Source organism: Pezoporus occidentalis, unplaced genomic scaffold (assembly GCF_034315485.1).
Source record: "Pezoporus occidentalis ecotype Australia unplaced genomic scaffold, CSIRO_AGI_Poc_V1 ctg55, whole genome shotgun sequence".
Taxonomy (NCBI): Eukaryota; Metazoa; Chordata; class Aves; order Psittaciformes; family Psittacidae; genus Pezoporus; species Pezoporus occidentalis.
Window position 1 is genome coordinate 1,691,061 of NW_026915888.1, and position 22,219 is coordinate 1,713,279.

The window sequence follows — 22,219 nt, forward strand, 5'->3', positions numbered from 1 at the left end:
TGCAGAGTTTGGTTAAACACACATCAGGGAGGAGAGTGCTGAAGATGGGATGGCCCAGCCCTGCAGCCAGCCATGTGTGCTGCTCAAAACCCCGATTTCAAAGAGACACAGCAGGTAAAACACTTGTGAACTGTATTAGCTTTATGACTCTGTTGACTTTTCCAAGCCCTGTGCTGGCTGCCTGCCTCGGTGTCCTGTTCTTTGCACCCACACAGAGTAAATAGGTGTAACTGCTGTGGCTCTGCGGGCAGGGGACATGTACTGTTATAAGGTGCAGGCAGGGAAAGGTTCCCAAGGCACTGCAGAGAGGAGCTCACTGGGGCTGAAAAAGGATGGAGGGGAACAAAGAACCAGGAAAACCTTCAAAACTTGTGAATTCAGAAGGCTCAGAGGTAAAGACATTGACAGCACCTTCCCTGAGGACAGATGCATAAGGATGCGAACAGGGATGTGACAGCCTTCCACTGCCCGAGCACACCGGACACACAAGGGCTTTAACTGGAGCGCCTGGAGCTTGGCAGGAGATGAGGACACGCTGACCAAGGCCTGTAGCAGACACTTCATTTAAATCTAACTGACCAGGAGATTTCCCCTCTCCTCATTCCCATTCTCCCAGCAGGAACAGTTATTATGCTAAGTGAATCGTTCAACCACCCGGGACCACCGCCTGCAATCGCTCACCCTAAGCAGCTTTAGTGGTTGCTTGGATCAGCACCCTGGGACTGCAGAAGGTGTTTTACCCTTTGCCCTGCTCGGTTCTCAAGCTCTCCTCTCTTCCTACCTCTTTTAACCCCACGGCTTCGTCCCCTGTCCCCTTTTCCAAGTGCAATGTGTTAAAATAGGAGTATGAACAGCGCTTATCTGATGCAGGGGAGTGCGAGAGCTGGCGAGCGGCCAGCAGCTAATAGCAGCATAAAAGCAGTTTGATGGGGAAAGAGAATTAACATGTTAATTGTCAGGCTGGAGAGGGTGCTGGGGACCAACCAGAAGGGATGGAAATGAAGAAAAAGAGACATTTTCTGATTACAACAAAGGTCTGAGGGAGACAGGCAGGTTTTGAGGCAATTTTCTTCCTTTTTGTCCCATTCTCTGCTGCCCTCCCCCAGCTCAAAACCTCTACCCAGAGCCTGAGGCACTCACAGGGATTTATCAGGAGATCTCTTCCTTTCGAGCATCGTGTCACTGCCAGACGCACCACGGGCTGCAGAGCGGTCGGCACCACCGTGCACAGCTCTCCCCTTCCCACAGGAGCAAGTGATGCTGCGGTGGAGACCCTGTCAGGGGAGAAAAGTGATGCTCGACAGAGCCCTGCACAGTCCCACCTCGCAGCAGGAGCCGAGGGCACAGGGGAGGTTTCCAACGCACTGACCCTCCCCTCCATCCCCAGGGAGGCTGGTTTTGGTGTTTCTTCTCTAAACAAAGGGACATTGGTTGATGGATCTTTTACATTGATTTCTCTCCAAGCGATAGAAAGGAATGCCTGGAAAGCTCAAGCAGGAAGCTTAGCTGCTTTAACCCTGCCTCCACAGCTCGCCGTTAACTGGGATTAAAGAAAGTCAACTAATGCTTCACAGCACCGGGATTTCAACAGCACGGAGCCTCCCGAGGCAGAGAGCCGCGACGGCAAATCCAGCAGGATCTCAAAGCAGCCGCTGCGTCTCCCCGCGGATGCCGTTTAACCCCGGATTTGTGAGCATCCCACTTTGGAAAAGCAGCTGGAATCCCATCGTTGACTTCCCTTGATGGACGGTGAGCGCTGCCAGCCAAACCCTTGGTTCCTCACTGCCCGGCTGCCAGCACCAGGGCTTGGATAGGGAAAGCCTTTTCCCATGCACGGGGCTCCCAGCAGATTCCCGGCGCTCCCGGCCCATCCCGGCTGACCAGCGGATGATCCAGTGTGTTTCCCTGGTGCGCTGGGGGGAACAAGGGCCAGGACACGAAGGTACCTGTATTGTTTTGTGATTCCTATTTGTGGGTGAATGCTGTAAATATGAGCCAAGAACATTTAAAAGAGGGTCCCTGAGCCACGCGACTGAATTCATTTGCTTTTAGACAAAATGCAGCCAGTTTTCAGCCTTTTACAGGCAGGAACACAGTTTCTTTCCTATGCCAAAGACTGACTGCGTTTGCTCTCCTGCTTTACTTCTGCCGTGGAGGATATCGAAGCAAGAACATGTACAGTGAATTGCTAAACTCAACCAGTGCCACTGAAGCTCACCTCATTCAGACCAACACGCCCTACCTGAGCAGCACACCGAGACCCGTGAGCTCCTCCGCTCTCTACATGTCCACAGCCCGGGTGTTAAAAGAAGGGGAAATAAATAAGCCAGACCTGGTGACTTACATCATCCTGTTTTTCTTTCTGTTCTTGACTGTGACATTCATTGTGCTCTTCATTAACTGCCAGCTGAAAAACTCTTTCTTTGCTACTCTTCCTTACGACAGATCGCTGAGAGAAGCCAAGAGCCCGTGGAGGACACAAGCTGTCTGACACTAGAGAGCAACGATGGGTTTACATCAGTAGCAGGCACCTGAGCCCCTGTGCAATAAGGCGTTATCTCCATGTGTTGCTGGATGGATGTGACCCTCTTTAAGAGGAATAGGCGGCATCGCAGGAAAAGATCGCTGAGCAATATGCTGTGTGCAAACGGGAATAGGTGTAAATAAAAAGCTCTGTTACGAACTCGATAGAATGCTTTAGCTAATTTATGCAGTTTTGTGCTACAAAATCACCCAGTGATTCCAGATTAAGCTCTATATGTATGCAAATGTCATCATCCACCCATTCAGTGTCCATACAAGGATATTTGCATTAACAACCATCTCTGATTCGGGCATCTGGTGGAGCTTGTTACCCGCGTTTATGAAACCATAGCATCAAATGTAAAACAACCACAGTATATTTACCTAACAGTTCCATGCTGAGGGTATGAGTTTACTTTCCAGACCCATTTTTCTCCACTGCTGCTGTAATGCAGTGGGAGCCCTGCCAGGCAGGAGGAGGAAAGGAAAAAATACTTATTTAGACTTTTGATTGTGATTCTGTTAAGACTGGGGATTCTTTGGCGTTTTACTGCATCATCGATAAGGGTTGAAGTTAATAGTTTTGTGAAGCACTAAATACTTGAAGGAATTTATCTTCAACCTTCTTAAGCTACAAAGGAAATGACTTGCCAGGGCATGAAACCAAAATAATCAGGATGGGGAGAAGGAAAGAGAGAAGACAAATACCATTAACAGCATGTAAACTAAGGAAAGAGGAGAGCAGAGTTCAGTACAAAGTAGGTAACTTCTGCAAGCCATTAACAGTTTTACAGGAATAGTTGCTTTAATGCACAATACACCCCCACTCCTTGCTCTTTATATAAACCTAGCATGATTAGAAGCATGCTTTATCAATACAGTAACAGCTTGATTCAACACTGATTGCCAGAAAACCCCACTGGTTTACTTTATTAGTTATCCCACTTTGCTCTAAAAGCTTCTGCTTAACCCTGCTAGCTGAGATGCTAGTCTGCAGCTGCTGGTTTCTAGCAATCTTGCAGTTACAGCACAATTCCCACTTGTCTTTCCCCACAAACAATGAGCAAAGGGCTTTTCTTCTAAGCCCAGTGGCCCAACATGCAACCAAATTGCAGCTCTCCCGAAACCCAGGGTCCAACATCTTATTTTTGCTAGTGCATCATCCATCAGAGGAATGGGGTTCAAACTGTGGCAGCTGCTGCACCCCTAAATGTGTTCTTAACACAGAGAGTATAGCCGAGGTGCTGTGTGTATATATGTACATAACTGATTTAACCCAACTGAGATTTTACAATGCAATTACACACACACACACACAAAGCGTGGATATACAGGAGCCTGCTTGCAAGCTTTTTTTTTACACCAAAATGGCACAGTTGATAACACTTCCATGTCATTGTCTTGGTTACCGTGTTTTATTCTGCTCAAGTAAGTTCAGCTACTCAACAACAGGCTGGAGCATTTTATTCCTTGATAGGTGGCCAATTTTGGTCTCCTCTGAACCAAATTTAAGCGGTGTGATTCCAAGCAATTATTCTAATGTAGAAAGCACGAATAAATTGAAGTGTGTTTCTCTCAGCCCTCTTTGAATAAATCAAGTTTTATCAAATCAGGCATTTCTGATTTATTGTGAAGTAACGACAGCTTGTTTTCAGCCACCAGCCTTAATGAGTTTGCTCTAAGAAGTCCTGCTGGCAAAAGCCTCAGAGCCTGATCAAGCACGTGTTGCACTGCACCCTTTAATCTAAATGAAGGTCCAAGAACAACCCAGGGATAACCTGATTTTTCTCCACAGCCCGATAGCTGGGATAATAGCCCAGAGGAACCTGTCACACTTAGAGTGCTAGCTGATTTCTCGGGAAAGCTTTTGTGCATGCCCTGTGTTGCTCTTATCGATATCCAGAACCATTTCTATTGCAGAGGAAATGCTCTATATTAAGGACTTTGTAACATTGTATGAAACACTATGTATAGAAAACAGCTGATATATGTTCTCTTACCAGAACCAGAATTAAGCTGACCATAAAATATACTTCCCAACTGCAGGCACACCAATGGGCATTCATTCACTTGCTCTAACAGGTTTTTAGGTGCATGGCACCTGCAGGGTCCCAAATGCATACTCCATCCCTTCCCTTTCTGCATGTCACACTCCTGCCCTGGCACAAATACACCATTCATTGGGGCTTTAGACCAATGCCTTCCCAAAAAAGCCTCTTGGCACCCGCAGCCCTGCAGCAGCCTCCTCCGAATGGCTTCTCTTCAAGCAGACTGGAGGTTGATGTACTAAAACATGAAGGACAAGTGAAATACCAGGACTGTGGGACACAGTGCTGTGAGAAGCAGGCTGGTCCCAGCTCGGGGCAGATCTTAATCCCATGCTTTGCTTTCAAATGATGAGTAGCTCCCATAATGCTTTGGAGAGCATCCGTATACTTAAATCCACAGCCATGTGCTCTGCTGCATTAGGACCTGTGTGTTAAATAGGGTTTTAACTCTTCTCCCTCTGGGCCAGGGAAACAACTCCCCGCTTCCACCTGGAAGCAGTGAGACCTTTCATATCCATGCTACCCTTCCCAATGGTTATTGTTACAGTTCAGTGTGCTGGCTTTAATCTCTTAGTCCATGGATGGTTTTGAACCAGCTGCCCACAGGGAGTTTGCACAGCACTGGCACTGAGTAACCAAGGAGATGCCAGTGCGATGCTCCTCTGCAAGAGCACCCCAAAATTGGAAGCTCACTCATCCCATTGCTCTGCCTGAACACTGGGTTAACATTTGGGAGACCCATCAGGAGCCATCTTCCTTCTTGCATTTCCTACCCATAGGTGGGATTTCTAACCCCAAAGTTAAATATTTCATGCCTCTTTGGGGTGCCTCATGTTGGTAATTACCCTGGTTCTGCATGGCAAAGCAGAAAGCAAAGCTGCCCTGCATGATCATGCATCCTAAACTTGCACTGCCAGGTTTAACATACCGTATTTGCCTCTGATTTCTTACTGGAAACTTAAGGAGAATTCCTTCTATAAAGATCATCTTTTAAATATCAACCCCAAAAAATAGATCTTGCCTGGCAACATTTCTCTGCTGGGATAGATCTCCTGCCTCCACAGCTCTTGAATTAACTTTTAGACTGATTTCTTTTGTTATATACAAAATACACTGTTATACCCAAAACATATTTCAATGCTGTTAGTTGTTGCCAGTGGCTGCAACATTGGTCTTTAACTGGACCCCCTACAACCACGTTTACCAGCAGATGAAACTGCAGCCTTAGACTTACATTCAGAAGCACAGATCAGGAAGATCAAGAGAGAACCCCAAATTGGGCTTTCCCTTGGGTTTGCACTCATCCAGAGCTCAAAAATGGTGCTCACAGATTTATTTGTAGAGCAGACTCCAGCACCCATAAGGCAGTTAATAGTATATTTAAAAAGAATTTGATGCCAGCTGCCTGGAAATAGTAAAGCACCAAAGCACCCATCAGAAGAGTTTTATGTTTGTGTAGTCTTGTATTAAGGTTTGCTCCCTGTTTCAAAGTGATCTATACTAGTACTCCATCAGCCTAGAGACAAAAAGGCTCAGGGGAGACCTTACCCTATCCCCATGTCCCAGTATTTAAAGGGTGGCTGCAGAGAAGACGGAGACTCCCTTTTTCCAAGCAGTCACATGGAAAAGTGGAGTGATGGGCAGGAGTTACACCTGGCAAGGTTCTGACTGGACATAAAGGGAATTTTTCCCAGTAAGAGCAACCAGCCATTGGAATAATCTCCCCAGGGAAGTGGTGGATGCCCCAACACTGGACACTGTTATAATTCAGCTGGACAAGGTGCTGGGACAGTCAGTATAGGTCATGTTTTGCCTAGAAAGGTTGGACCAGATGACCCTTGTATTCTATCTGACCAGTCAGAGGCTGCTTATTTGGTGTCTAGAGGTTAAGTCCTTCAACTGTGCTGGATTTTGAAGACTCCATAGGATGGTTTTAGAGGAAAATAACCCTAAATATAGAAACAGGGCAAAACCAAAAAAGCCAGACGGTGTGGTTTAGCCTATCTGCAACAACCGGCTGGCACATACTCTGACTTCTGCTGTTCCCAAGGAAGCCTGGGGACAGATGCTAAACAGCTTGTACAAGTCTCAAACCTCCGCTCTAGAGCTTGTGCAGGCTTCACTTTTCAGTCGAAGTAAGCAGCTTTCCAGCATGCACCTTTCTTCTGATTCACTAGTACATTTGCAAGTGGTTGGAGTGAGAATTCACACTCCAGAGCTAAAGACAACCATCTCTGCTGTGCTTGTATGATAAAAACACACAGGATGACGATTCTTTACTTCAAAGATTACACACAGATAGCCAAAACTAAGGCAAATGATTACTGGTGTTCAAGGTGACCAACCCAAAGTGCTAAGAAAGGCTGATCAGCACAAGTCAAGGCTAATTGAGCATTAAGATGATGCATTTTCTAAACCCATTTACATTTAACTGAGTGGCTGACAATTCACAGGTACTTTGGGACCTTTTACACATGCCTCAGCACACACACCAGATGACAGCCTGCTCTGCATCAGAAATCAGATTAACACTGTTTAAGATTCCAAGGGAAACTAGAGCCAGTATCATCACTGAGTGTAGTCCGTTTTTTATATTAGCAGTGTCTGGAAAACACAAGCTCTGAATCACACAGGCCCAAATACTGAATCGGGCAAGTCAAATGGGAATCAGCATTTCCCCAACGAAGCGCTTAGTTCAGGGAAGCTATTTGGAAAAGCCTGATTTAGCACACAATCCAATCACCAGTATCCTCTGACTACAGTACCTACAGCAAAAGTAACTTCCAAGTCTTCCTAAGGAATTTCTATGAAGCAGTTCATCTAAATGAGTAGGACTTCTTGGGATGGTGTCGGAGAAGGCACAGTCCTTGCCTACAACTGGGCAGGGAGCACTCTGGGACAAGAAAGGCCGATTTCCCTCGGTACAGGGCACTTTAAATGCCAGTGATATATTTGCTTTTTACCTAGCAGTGAACAGAAGTAGCCTCTGACTCATTTCACACACAATGAGGGTTGGATTGGGGTGAAGAGGTTTTGACCAAGCCTTTTATTTCCCCGTCTGAAAAAAAAACATAAATGAACAACTTCACAGGTCACTTTGACAGGCTACTCAGAGAGATGTATTTACCAATTGTTACTACACATCTAAATTCCCAGAGAGGAAGGTTAACAAAACCTCTTCAACCTATAAAAGATTTGTTTGTTTTTTTTTTTACTTTATAGAAAGCTATTAAGAATTCCGTGTGAAGTTTCTGGAAAGTCAAAAAGCTACTGCAACACTTCATGTGGATGTTACTCACAAGTTAAACTGTATCATATAGGTCGTGCTGTCACGGTAAATCTGGGAGCTTCACATGGCAATCATTTTGGAAGTAAAACCATCAAAATAGTATCAGGATATATATATATATAAAATAAATTATTACCTGAGTGACGGGATCCTCCTTAGTATAGCGCAGTTGCACATTCAGAGGAAAGCACCCCTATTATTGTAGAGATGAGAGAACTTCAGAGTATCACTGCACTGTGGCAGCCTGCTGGCCAGGTTAAAGCCCAAAGCAGGCAACCCACACACAAGATGAAGCACTAGGAACACTTTTATTTCAGTATTATACTAGGCAAATCATTTGTCCTTTCTGTAGCATTCACAGACTGGCTGGAATTGGAAGGGACTTTAAGAGATTATCTACTTCTTAAGTGGGTTTCCCTGTGGGACTGGGATTCAGTATTTTTGTATTCATCCTACCCCAAAAAGAAAGATTTCTTTTAATTTATGCACTCCACCAATTGCTATTTCAACCCGTATTTCTATAGTATCTTGGTAAACAAAAGAAGAGTTTTCTATGCCTCAATCTTAAAAATTAAAGCTAAAAGAGAGTAAAAGAACAGCAAAGAAACTTCTCCTGAATTCCCATTTTACTGGAACAGTGGGAGGACATTCAAAGACCTTCATTTCAATGACAAGGCTATCAGGTTAGAGGCCATCAGTTTAAAGCTCTACTCAGGCAGACATGATAATGGTTGTTTAAAAATGTTAAGGTCAGCCACAAGGGTAAAAAACACCCAAACAAAACCCCAACCACCCCCTATACAATGTGTTGCTGATACACTATTGGATGCAGCTTTGCATTACCAAAACCCTGCAGAAAAGTATTTTTAAGACACAAGATCACATCTGTACGAGGAGAAGATGGTAAGGCATCAGCAGCGAGTTACAAGAAGTCATAAATCAGCCCTTGGAAACAAGTATTTCAGACATACTGAGTTACAGAGAAAGGAAATGAGGAAAATCTGTTTTTTTTTTTTCGTTTTGTTTATTGAAATATGAGCAGCAGTATGCAAAAAAAATATCTTTAAAAACATAACATAGCAAAACCTAATCATTTAAAATTAACAAAATAAAAAGATGTTTAGAGTTAAAGGAAAAAACAACTCATGGCTAGAACTGTGTTTCCTACAATGTAAACAAAAAGCATAAAGGTTATGCTTGCAACAAACACAGAAGCAGACTTATGGAGCAGCACAATAAAGCAACATTATGTTGTAATCTGATGGTCTGGTCTATTGATTTGAATTCAGAATGGGACACCTTCCTGAAACACAACTATAAAAACTTAGTCACATTTGTCTTTTGAAGTAAAACATTTGGGTTGGTGTTTTTGTCCTAAAACCCATCACCAGCAACACTTTGGGGCAACTAAAACAATAACCTGAAGAAAAGTTTGTGTTTTAAAGGAGGGAGAAAACCCAACACATTTTTGCGTTCTCTAGACTTACACTGCAAGAGAATCTGCCCAAGAATTGAGAACTTTCACACTGTGGTATTGTGGGGAGAGGAAAAAATAAAAATAAAAATCATAGCTTCAAGCAAAACCAATTCTATACCAAATGATAACACATGGGCTGGTTCATCACTCTTTTGACTAACGGATTGCTCTGTTAGATTTGTCTCTCATACTAGAGACATGTCAGTCATACTAGAAAGTTTTATTTTGGTCCTATAGATACTCTAACACACTGTCATCCCTTCATGTACAACTACTTCATGCCTAATGCAATTAAATGAACGTAACACTTACGCAAGGCACTGGACTGACTGCCAGCAAGACTGAAGTCCTCTAAGGAGGAATATTCAAGCTACTGTCTTAGTGACTATAAAAGCAAACCCAGAAAGAACTTTTTCTAGGCTTTTGCTGGTATTGCCAAAGCTGTTAGTTAATGCTGTAGTTGGTGCAAAGTAGAAAGATGCCCAAAAGAAGAAAATACACTACGAAAGCCAAAACAGTTTTCACTGAAGAGTAACATCATTCTAAACTGGGCTACACTGGAAAGGCTCAATCCTCCACTACCACCACACTACTGACTGATTCAGTTTCTCCATCCCTCCATCTAGATTAAGAAGTGACTTACACACAAGTATGCTGCAATTGAAGCAGCGCTTTCTGATATCACTAAGCTTAAACCATCATTAGGGCCAAACAATTCTCCATCCAATCCATCCATGCACTGACAGAGGAATTTTATATCAGCAGCACAGTTGACCTAAACATGATCAGGAACTCCAGGAACCAGCAGCACACATTTGCTAACTAGAAAGCTCTCAAAAAGTCCTACAGAGAAGTAGAACATAGACAAATCTTACTGGGTCTGCTCCTGCAAGCCTACCTTGGCAAAATCAGCAGTCACAAGGATATTCCCAGCACTGCATATATTAGAGTTCAAGAATATGTACACAAGCAGACTAATGCCAGAGTACTGTAGTACTTAATGACAGCATCAGAAGTGGGTTAACTGGATATTATTGCAGAAATTATGGTTCAGTGCATGGGTAGCCAATCTAACCACAATACTAGCACTAAGCACCAGCTCTGGCTCATGAACACCCACTTCAGCAGCCATTCTTGAGTCATTTCACTGGCCACATCTAAACACACAAGTGAGCACAGATGAAGCCAAGTGAAAAACATTTTGGATAAAGTAAAACCTTGTACCTACAACTGAGATCTTTCCTTAATCCAATGTGCCATGACGTTATAAAAGCTAATCAAGAAAAAGAAATTCTGTAGTGTCAAACATACATATTCAGCAACTTGACAAAAGAAAAGCCTGATCCTGTGGCCAACTGACTTCACATCTTACTTGATCAAAAGAACCATCTCTGGGTTGCAGCTCCGAAGAATTAAAGAGAAAACCCCAAAGGTGAACAGCAAATCAAGTTCTTCCCCTTCTCCTGAACATTCAGTTGTTTGGTTTTGAACACACTTGAGAAACGGCTTAAAAAACACTAAACCCATAAAAAGTACACCATCAAATACAGAAATTCTTGTACAAGAGAACATCAGAGTTCTGCAGAAGTGTTACAGTTTATTCCTTTAAGGCATTTTATAGGAAACATTTTAATGACACGTAAACAATTTCATTTCTTTAAGATCACTTGTTACTTAGGTACCATATGATGCATGATTTCCATGTTATTCAATAGAAGACACCGGAACTTGTGTAAGCAATCAATGTCTCATGATTGCAGTAATTAACTGCAACACACCTTTGAATAACTATTTGCATTTTAGAGTTTTCAGCCTCTCCCCCAAACACTGAACCCTTTTCTGAAGAGGTGATCAGGAAAGAGAAAAAAAAAGAAGACAAGAAGGTAAAAAATACAATGGGACTTTTTCTGCATGCAAAGAGATTTTGTATATAATTCACTTTAATTCTCTTAGATTCAGCCTCCTTTTTTTTTAAAGGGGAAAAATATACATATGTTAACTGATTTCAGTGTTTAGTACAGTGTTTAAATTCTCTACTGAGTAATACAACAGCACAGGCAAGAGGATTCCTTACATGTGAGAAAGAAATTTCATCATCATATTAATGCAGTCCTTCCATCCCATAAAGCTGCCAACTACAGCTACAAGTCTTCTGACTGAACACCTGCCACCAGGGACAGGATCAAGACCACTGTTTCATGTAGGCTACAAATAAGTGATTACTTTTGGTCATTACCAACAGGTCTGTATTAAATCACATGATCTGGAAGTAAAAGCTTCTGCAATCATTTACTAATTTGCTAAGCCACTCACAGTCTTTGGAGAGACTCAAACGCATACTGAAAGTGAATTAAATACAGTGTAATCACTAATACTGCATAATGTCTACGGAGAGATTAAAAAGGCCTAACAAAGATCAATTCCAGACAGGTAAAATAAACAGCTAGAACACCAAAAAGAGAACAAAAAAACTTAATTCCTTCCAAAAAGTAGTAAGCGCTGCCATTTACAAATAGTAGTGTTTATGTTAAAATAGAGAAGGGTACCTAAAAAGAAATAGCCTTGGCAACCAAATCCAAATGGCATGAGTGTAAATCAAAGCAAAACAAGGATTATTACTCCAGAAACGTGCAAGATGTTTACCTTGTATTGATTACTATTGAAAACGGTGGTTAAAAGAGAGATTACAACACTAAAGTGGGAAAAAGGCTAAGAACTGCTATTCTGCATTAATATAAAGTGTTTATGACAGCATTTTCCAATAGACAATAAAAGTGTTTTTTTACAGCACTCCAAGATTTGTAAAAAGTATATTTCATGTGTACACTTAAAAAAACAAAAAGTCACATTGCTCAATCTGAGGCAAATTAGCCATGATAAAGTCTAATTTTGTTTATGACAGATGTCAATCTTAAGATGTTAAGCAACTATGCTAAAACTACAGCCTGCAAACTGGAGCTGCACATGTTCAAACAGTAAAAGAATCCCAAACTATGATATGTATTTATTTGCTGAAGTCAGTCTTCATAATTCTTGTCCCTCCAGGACAAAAAACATTTTCCAGTTAAGACATACGCCTGTAACTTCTAGGGGAGGGAGGGGAAAAGTGTTCTGAATCTTTTCAATAGACTTTTTTTGTTACCCTTAGGGCTCAACTGTCACTTAAGCATCACAAGAACAAATTGAAATGTAAAACTGATTAGCTATACACAATGGAATTGGTCACAAAGGGCTTTAAAAAAAAAGAGAAGTTAAACTGTAAGATCCATTCTCCACATAGCTCACAGTATCCACACTGGAAGTTTCGCTAGAATTAGAATAAGTTCGCTAAAAATAAGGCTGAAGATAGAATTTCAGCACTATGAAACAGATGAGATGGGATTAAGGGGAGAACCCATTTGTGTAAGTACTTTATCCAGCCACTGGAGGGGCCCATGAAGGTGAATTTCTATCCAGCATGGGGTACTCGTCACATCTTGTCGGTGATATTCAGCTCCCCAACCCTGTAAAAATGAACAACATGTTATCGATCAAGTTAAGGACATGCTTTCAAAATAACTGTACTAACAAGCAGCAGGAAATCATGTTCTAAGATATTTATCTGAAGGCAACTCATGATCTAGCGACAGTTCTTATCTAAAGGAAAAAGAACATGAGGCTGGGAAGGAGTGGGAGGGAAGCTGCACCTGGAAGCCTAAAGTTTTATCTGCTAAGCCTTGAAGTAACTGCAGGAGCTCCTCTTGGAGCTAGCTCACTGCTGACTCAAGAACAACTACTGGCTATGGCCACCTTTTCTGTTTCTCCCTCCTGCTCCCTAACCTCTGTACTCTCAAATTGCGCAATATTTATCATAACTGACAAAACAAGGTATCTTTTGGACAAGATGCAAAAAAAACCCTGGAAAGCCCAAGTCTAGACTTTGTGCTAACTCTGAATTGGACAGCATCTTGATTAAACAAGTTGAGAAAACACCACTGAGAGTAACAGCAGAGTCTGACTTAATGAATTCAAATCATGTCTTTTTACCCCACACCAATTATTTAAAACTCAGTATCATCTCTACTGACATTCTTTTAGTGGTCTTGTAATTCACTTTGTTTTTTCAAATTTAGAGCATGAGCTCAAATCTCCCTTAATAAAATTATAGCAACCACGATTAAATGCCTGTCCTGAATACTGAATTAACTAGATACCCATCATCCAATACAGCAGTGTGTGCTTTCCCTTTCTTGCACCAATTTTCCTCCCTCCAAACTAACTATTTTCAACATAATTACCATTTAAAAGAACCACAACAGGTCAGAACAGCTTTGCTACCTTTTTACAGTGCAAATGAAATTGCCGCTGAATACCCAAATCCACAAGAGATACCAGTGCCCGATTTACCTTTACAAAGCTCATGCGAATGGTGCACATTTTGGTGAGCTCGTACACTGCTTCAAATCCATGGTTGACAGACTGAGCTAAAAGCTGAGCAAACTCCTGATTGTTGAAGATTTTCAGACTGCATCCACTGGGAATCTTGCATACAGTCGTTGGATGAAAGCCATGGTGGTAGTTGCAGTTCCTGCTCTGTACAAATATGCTGCTATCACTTAAACACTCAGCATAGACTTCCCCACCAACATAGTAGAGATGAACTCCTGGAAAACAAGATAAAAACATTTCAAATTACTTTTTTTTTCCTGAAAATATAGTACTTAATACAGCTCCCTCAAAATCAGAGACAACAAAGTACATTTTCTGTTTGAGGAGCTTTTCAGTAAGCTCTTTTGTCCACATTATAACATACTTCCTCAATTCAAAACACAATAAGCTTCATTGTACACTAGCCACTAGATGTCCTTCTCTCATCAATTAAAGAACAGAATGGAAAAACTACTGCCACACAGCACTTATTTCAAGCTATTTTCCTAGAGAACTTCTGTGGGTTTTAAAACTCCAGTCTTATAAAACTGATGGTTTCTGTCTATGGCAATTCCAACAGAAATAAAAGTGTCCTAGGGAAGGGGCAATGACAGACATGAACGAGAAAGTATATCCATGCTCTGACATTCATTTTTGTATTTTTGTGAAGAGGTAATCCAATTAGCTGCACAACTTAAACACCATCAAACTTTACAGATCTGATAATCAAAGCCCTTAGATTTTCACATCTGCCTGGATTCAGATATGTAACATAAATGCTTCCCCTTCATTATGTACTGAAGCCTATATATCGCTGCAGACTATACTGCAGTTTGCCAGATGAGGCTGCAGCAAGTAAGCAGATGCAAGTTAATCTTTCAGAAAGCAGCAGCTGTTGTGAACATTGCTAGATCTGCCTGGGACTAAGGCAGGATGGTTATGCAGAGGAACCATTGGCTTCAACCACCCTAAACAGCTGTCAGAAAATCTGGAGTGAGCAAGAAAGCATTTTCAGCACACAACCCTGTATGTTTAAAAAGACAGGGACTACCACTTGCTAACTAACAATCTTTTGAGTAAAGATCTTCCAAGAGATTTCTAAAGAGGGGAACGGACTAATGTAATAGTCTGAGAAGAACATAGGTACCTCTAATTGTGCACTGGATTATGCTTAATATCACACTTGCAATGGAATACTTCTGCAGGGAGAAAAACTTACCAAGTAGGATTGGGTAGTTGTAAGGAGACAAAAAAAACAAGACTTCCAAAAGCCATAAATGAACAGTATTTTAATCCAAAAAAAAACATAGAATCATAGAATGGTTTGGGTTGGAAGGGACCTTGAAAGGGTTCCAACCGAGGAAAGGTCTTCCACTAGATGAAGTTGTTCCAAGCCCCGTCCAACCTGTCCTTGAACAATGCCAGGCATGGGCAACCACAGCTTCTCTGGACAACCTGTGCCAGCACCTCACCACCCTCACAGGGAAGAACTTCTGCCTAAGATCTAAACTAAATCTCAGAACTTTTACCATAAAGCAAATTTATTTTAATAATTAGTATTAGAGACAGACATATTAAAACTCACTGCAGCCAATACTACTCTACAACATGATCCTGGACCCTTGTTACATTTCTGACCTTAGGGAGATGCACTAGATTTCCCTGCCAGCACCATCAAAAGGCATTAGCCAAAATACAAGAACCTTACAAACCAGCCATAACCAAGAAATCAGATGTTTCCCTTCATATTATTAAAGTTTCTTGGACAACAGCATTGCAGAGCCATGCATCATTTTGCCATATATATAATTGTTTCTAACTAAAAGACCATTAAGGAACAGGATGGGTCTTGAAGACAGAAGATATATTACAAGCAACAGTGACTTTTATCAAACAAAAGTCAACACCAACTGCACTGAATGATCTCTGGTATTAAAAAGGCCTCTAAATATGTGTAATAAAAACAGGGTTCTCTTCTCAGGACTTTGTTACAGTAAAAAGGAGATATTCAGAAAAGTAGTACTACCTTTTAAGATAATCCAAGCACATTTCAAAGATGAAAACCATGCATCTGTATGTGCTATCAGCCAAACAGTATGGGAAAACTAGAAGATCTTGCAAAACCTGCTGTCTCCAGGAATCCCTCCCACACACAAACACACCCCATGGATCCACTCAGACAAATGAGCCCTTGCAGTTTTGCATTAGCACTTCAAAGTCCTGCTGACAACTCATGCAAGATACTTGAACGTACTGGAGACAGCAGCGTAGTACCTTGCATGTACAACAAAAGAAAGAAATCTATCTTTGGTACACTGTGAAGTAGTATGAAGAATTTGATTTAGGAAGAAGATATAACATAGAATATCAGAAGTCCTGCAATATTTCTTGGTGCTGAAACATGGAATTCTACATACAGACTACTACATCAGCCATAACAAGCAAAGCCCTATGACAATATAGTGTGGTAAGAAAGAGGTAGTATTTAATCTTTTAAATTAGTGCCAAAGAAAAATGTGTTCAATTTCTAATTAGACCTAAACCATGCTTAAGTAAACTGTGTTCTGATACCAGAGAGGTAGATAAGAATAGTAGAAACCATCTGTGATGTTATCTGAGAACAATCATTGTTGCAGTATACAGAAGTTCAAATAAAAACAAAGACTTCGCTTCATAATCATGCATAACACAACCAAGCTTTACCTTTTCCAATGTGTCGTCGAGTGTTCTCAATTGTCGAGTTGCGATTAACGTTTGAGAGCAAACCTAAGCAGAACCTGTTTTTGTTATTGGAGGGATCTGTAAACCCATCTACTAAGACACTTGTAGAAGATGCATGAAAAGCCTCCCCAACACGATTATTTAGCTCGTAATACACGATGGAACACCAGTGTTTGGGTTCTTCATAGGCAACAGGCTGAACATCTGAAAATAAGCAAAATGGATTTACATAAGGATTAAAATATTAAATCTCAAACTCTAAAGCAGACGTTCCAGCATACAACAGGTAAGTAAATGCTCAGTCAACAGTTATGATGGCCAAGAACTGTCCCGATTTGGATCTTAATGATTTTTATTGTTAGGCATTTTAACTAGTCCACTGACTTTATAATATTTTCCTATTTTAAGCCTGTTATTAAACAAAAACCTACACAAAAAAAAATATAGATGACTGTGGTATCAGATGAAACGTGATTCTTCTGTCCACTTTTAGGAGACTTGTTATAATTTTGGGACTAATCTCATAGCTTTTGTGTATATACAATTCCAGCAGCAGGTAAAGGTAGCAGAAAAAAATGGTTCTGAGAAATTAATAAAGTTCAACTTGTTGTAAGCCATATGATGCACCTGAGGCTTTAAAAGCAAGAGATGCAAATAAGCAAGGCAAGCCTTATTTCTCAACTCTTTCTCTTACATCCCCAGCTTGCCTTGGAGGACTGCTTCCACTTATCAACAAGGTTCATTGTGTCATCTGAAGTTACTCACTCAATTTGGTCATAAGCCAAACCATGTTAATTTTACACCACACTCTACAAACTTACCTCTGGTAGATATATTTGGCATGATTTGAGGGATCATTGAATTGCTTGTGTCCATAGACTGCGAATTATCCTGCCCCATTTGATCATCAGGGGGCATATATGCAGGAGGTGGAGTATCAGCTGCAAACATGAAAAAAATAAACCCAAATAAACCTCAACAATTTGGAGTATTTATTTATTCATGCTACAGCTGTAAATACACAAAAATACTCTTGAACAAGAGACCTTAAAACATTTGGACCCATTTTCAAAGTAACCTGAAGACAACCCAGCCAGCTGCCTTTACTGTAAACTCCCTCAACAGTTGGATTCTTACCTAAATAAATTAAGAGATGGGGTTTTTTTCTTCCTGCATTTTTGTTTTAAGAACTGTATTCCTGCAGCTGAGCAAGATGACTACAGTTCCTACCTCCTGTCACACAAACATTAGCTTTCCTGCCTACCCTCTCCTCCGTGGTCAAAAAGAAAGTACTAGAAGAAATAACTTTATTTGCTGCAGCATAACAAAGGCCTAAACCAGTTATGGTTTTGCTGCTTCTGTAGGCTGAGTTCATTACAAAAGTGCGGATCTCTGCATTCTTCCATTCAGCACAGCAGCCAGTGTACCAACATATCATTATCCTCTATTTCAGAAATTCTCTCCGGATACCATTAATGCATCCATCCCAGTGATCCCAGTACTTATCCGAGAGGGATACCCCACTGAATGGACACTCATTTTGTGGCACTGGGCAACCAGAAAGAACAAAGATGATGCCACTGAGCTACTAGAAAAGAAATTCTTCCATTTATCAACTTCTTGGCTTTATAAGCCACACCAATAACCAGACTCCATACAGCTTGTCTTATTATTTGTTGGTTTTTCCTTATTTTTACCCAAATAGGTTAAGTTCCTATAAAAAAATCTACTGTTTTCCCAGTTAAATACCATGTGTCTTTGTTCTAAGACAGACATCAATAAACTTCTTGCTCAGCCTCTTATATCTGCTTCCTTTTCATTACTGAATATTCTTCTGAAGTATGTATCAGTTATTCTACATGGAAGCTGTGCAAAATAACTGACCATACATGACAGTAAAACAAGAACTAATTCTGATCAGTGACAAAACTAGTAAGAAACCCCTCTCAAAAAGCAAATGGAAAAGCTATTTACTGCAAGTATCACATATTCCTGAGGTAGTAAGTCACAGCAGCATGTGACATTTCAATTATTTTATTAAGTTGACATTTAGGCTGTACTTACCCGGTAGCTGAAATGGACTGGATGGTCCAGAGCTAGCTGGGGAGCTCGGGTAAGTGCTGCTGGCTGGAGAAGGTGGATAGGGACTGTTTGGTGAAATGGAAAATGGAGTGCTGTTGGGTTGCTGGAAAGAGTCTGGAAATGTCGCATTGTGTGGCATGTGTGGTTCGTTGTGGCTTAGGTTCCTGAACTGGACTAGTAGACTGTGCTGTGGATTGAATTCACTATGTCTAGGCACTAACACTGGAGGTAGAACTGAAAACAAAACACAAAAAATAGATACTTAGATTAAAACTAGTGATAGGAGAGATAAAAGTAAAATGCTCTTCTGCTCATCATGGAAAGACAAGGGGTGGAAAGAGGAGTAGGGGATTCAGTGATGCCTTTACCCCATCCTCTCTCCTTTACCTTTTTACATTATGCTCCATGGAAGACTCAAACTTCACTCTTGCAAAATTAGAATGAAACTACACTTACTTCATGCAACTGGACCTTTTTTTCCAAGAAAAAAGAAACAGTCTACATGTGGCACATACCAAAGTACTGATTTCGAGGTGCTAAGCTGTCCTGGTTTTGGCTGGGGTAGAGTTAATTTTCTTCCTACCCTCAGTGTATGTGTAAATTACCAACTGAGTTGAAACAGAAATACAGTCTATATTACTATAGCCTAACTACATAGTTACACATAGTCCTTTCTTGCTGAAGACAAAAAAAATTCTACACTGCAATGTAACTATTGCTAAGCTGGAGTTTTAACTTCTAAATTCAAGAGTGCTGGAGTCTGGAATTCAAGTGCTACAGCAGAGCACCTGAGCACTACAGCAGGTTGTAAGCAGAGTTACAACCATTTTGTGGAACAATGGAAGCAACTTTTCACTGCACTTTCCAGAACAACATACTTCACCTCTCCCACTCGTAACCACAATCCTCCTCACCTTCTCCCTTGGCAATGTGCCTTAACAGCAAACTTACTACCTGACACAAATCTGGTACCTTGCTCTAACTGATCATCACTCTTGGTTCTGTTCAGCTCTGCTGCCTGCTGCTGGGAACTCAAGTCCCACTTGACTTTATCAACTCTGTATCTCAGAATTAGTATTTTAATGCCTCAATTCATGTCACTCAGTGACGAAATACTAAGCTCCTGAAAGAAGGTTATAAACCTCCTCGCAGACTCAGGGTTTTAAACAAGTTTGTCACAGAAACCAAAGTATTTTGATCACTGCTTTCTATTTTATTACAATTGAGGAGTTTGCCACTAAGTTTAAGATTAATGGGCTTAACAGATCTGTTGGAAAAGTGTGATTTGCCACAAAATAAAAACAGCTAGTACAGAATGGACAACACACCTCCCCCAAGCCCCACCAGAAAAGTGTACTTCGAACATTATTCCTCTTCCAAACTCCCTCAGACACCAAATGTAGTTTGTTATACGGCACTGGAGAAGGAGTGAACAGTAAGTGGTTCCTGAAGATATTATCCAGTTTTCAAGACAGCCATGTTCAAACATACCTGGGCTCTCCACCCTCTTATAGTGGTACGGATTGATGCAGACTTCCTTCTGTTTAGATCCAAAAGGAAATTCACAAATATCCAATGGCTTCAGCTCGTGATGACTTTGTAGATCAGGCCAACGCCAAACACGACAGTAAATGACATGGGGAAGGCCTTTTCTGTGAGAAACTTGAAGTCGTCCATCTAAAGAGCGGGGGATAGTAACGCACTTGCTGGGCTGTCCTGGACTGCTCAAGGCTTTCTCCAGTTCTTCCATAGCACCTTTTTTCTTCTTCAGCTTTTTAACCAAAGCATCAACAGCTTTTTCGGCCCATTTTTCCTCTTCATCTCCTTGTTTCCAGCCCAACAGACGCTTTACAGCTGGGCTAGTAAAGGAGAACAAACTGGCCATTGACGTCATTTGACACAAGTCTTCAAAAGGTCTGTTAGGTTTTGGCTGTTGGGCTTTTTTGTTTATTTGGGTTGTTTCCAAAGAAATGTCAGTTATTGCCACTGATGAGCTGCACTAGTTCTTGGAGGCTGACAAATGAACATAGAAATGTCAGTGATGAAGTCTTCGCATCAAAAATAATGATCGATTCCTCCTATTAAAGAGATAAGTTAACAAGTAATTAGTAAACAAGTAAAGAATGCGATAAACCAAAAAGGCCAATATCAAAAAGAATCCCTGCTTCCATCCAGCCATGGCACCTGATTTTGTTTCAGAATAATCTCTTAAGTACAAGAACCTCACACCAAAGCTAAATGGGATCAGAGTCCCCAGTTCCTGCATCACTGATCAGTGAGGGAAAGGACAGCCAAGGGACCAAAAGGACAGCATGGTTTCTGTTAACAGTATTCTTTAAATCCATGATTTTCCTTCAGAAAACAGGCTTGGGGAATATGCTTTAAAATTGGTATTATATCCCTGTCATGGAGCTTCACCAGAAGACTTAAACTCACGATGAAGAAACAGGGAAAAGGCACAGTGGAACCAATAGTTTCACAGCCAGTACTGCACTGAAACACTCAGCTTCTCAAATGGATCTTTATTGGCCAAAAGGAGAAAATACAAAAGCATCTGCTTGCTCTTGAGCTCTAATTCAGCACCCTACATTTTTGGAAGAGTATTAAGAAAAAAAATAAGAAAGAAGCTGCAGATAACTACACAGAAAACAAAATCAATCGGAAGAAAAACACAATAATACCCCCAAAGCAACCCTGCCCCAGGCACTCAAAGGTGATCAACCTTTTCAGCTGCAGCTATTTTTATGCTGCACTTCCTTGTATCTTTTCAGAAGAATATTTGAAGCACTGGATATATTTAGCCTTTGGCACAAAAAAAGTGTTTTCTTTTCCCCAGAAAAAGAAGGGGGAGGCATAGTGGAGCAAATACTGTGACCTTTACTACAAACTGCCTCGGAGAGGAGCAGAACAACACTGTGCAGCTCAAGCAGCGCTCATGAATGGTGATGTTTTCTACCACTCACCAGCTCTAATGCAAATCCTCCCCCCACCAATTTAAGGAGTACCGATGACAAGAGGAAATGATGTGCTGTGGCAACGCACTGATAAGAACTTGTAAAATCCCTTGTGAATACTAAATAAGCAAGTATAGACAATGAGCAGCTGGCAAAAAGCAAGAGCAGAGCTAAGAGAAAGGATGTCAATAACAAAAGATGCTTCCTTTCTTGCTACAGAGACTGCCAAACAACACTGTCTCTCAACTTTTGATAAACCATGGTGAATCAGAACACCTAACATAGCCCAAGATGCCAAATCTGCACATAAGAGAAAGGTGTGTGCTGGGGAGCAGAAGATTTAAGTTCCTCTGTGCTGGTTCTCTTAGATTTCTACCTTTGATCATCAGGATCTTTTTGCCTCCCATCTCTGATTAATTAAAAGTTACCTGATAAGGTTTCTCTTAGTGTCTAGGCACATATACAAGCTTGCTCAGACACATGGACAGGTACTTTCCTCTAACGTAACCACACATTAAGCATCAGCAGCCAAAGATACAGCAAACATCCCTTGACAAAGCATTTATCATGTTGCGCATGTAATCATCCTAGATGTTCTACAAGGGAGGTGGAAGGTGAAGAAAGCAGGGAACAAACCCAAGGACACTTGACTACAATGAAGAGTGTAAGTTTAAAAACTTATGAACATCCTTTACAGGAAAAAATCCATTTCTTTCAC

General features: G+C 41.2%; 2 protein-coding genes across 5 annotated transcripts in view; one reads left to right on the forward strand and one right to left on the reverse strand.

Annotated features, from left to right (window-relative positions):
• The first annotated feature begins 1,038 nt into the window (after nucleotides 1-1,038).
• On the forward strand, nucleotides 1,039-4,135 carry SMIM32 (small integral membrane protein 32). Its single transcript, XM_062638046.1, has one exon. The coding sequence runs from the start codon at nucleotides 2,174-2,176 to the stop codon at nucleotides 2,489-2,491; it is 318 nt and encodes a 105-aa protein (XP_062494030.1). The 5' UTR covers nucleotides 1,039-2,173; the 3' UTR covers nucleotides 2,492-4,135.
• A 6,773-nt stretch (nucleotides 4,136-10,908) lies between these two features.
• SMAD5 (SMAD family member 5) overlaps nucleotides 10,909-22,219 on the reverse strand; it is a 30,019-nt gene continuing 18,708 nt past the window's right edge. For all 4 annotated transcript variants that reach the window (XM_062638048.1, XM_062638047.1, XM_062638050.1 and 1 more), the window contains 6 exons: nucleotides 20,039-20,625; nucleotides 18,530-18,781; nucleotides 17,287-17,406; nucleotides 16,448-16,669; nucleotides 13,724-13,980; nucleotides 10,909-12,840 (listed from right to left, as the gene is read on the reverse strand). In XM_062638048.1, the coding sequence (XP_062494032.1) occupies nucleotides 12,697-12,840; nucleotides 13,724-13,980; nucleotides 16,448-16,669; nucleotides 17,287-17,406; nucleotides 18,530-18,781; nucleotides 20,039-20,441 (1,398 nt within the window). In that variant the 5' untranslated portion in view covers nucleotides 20,442-20,625 and the 3' untranslated portion in view covers nucleotides 10,909-12,696. The remainder of the gene's footprint in view (nucleotides 12,841-13,723; nucleotides 13,981-16,447; nucleotides 16,670-17,286; nucleotides 17,407-18,529; nucleotides 18,782-20,038; nucleotides 20,626-22,219) is intronic.

Excerpts from the sequence above, each read along its gene's own strand:
- SMIM32 (XM_062638046.1), top strand. The coding sequence starts at position 2,174 with ATGTACAGTGAATTGCTAAACTCAACCAGTGCCACTGAAGCTCACCTC.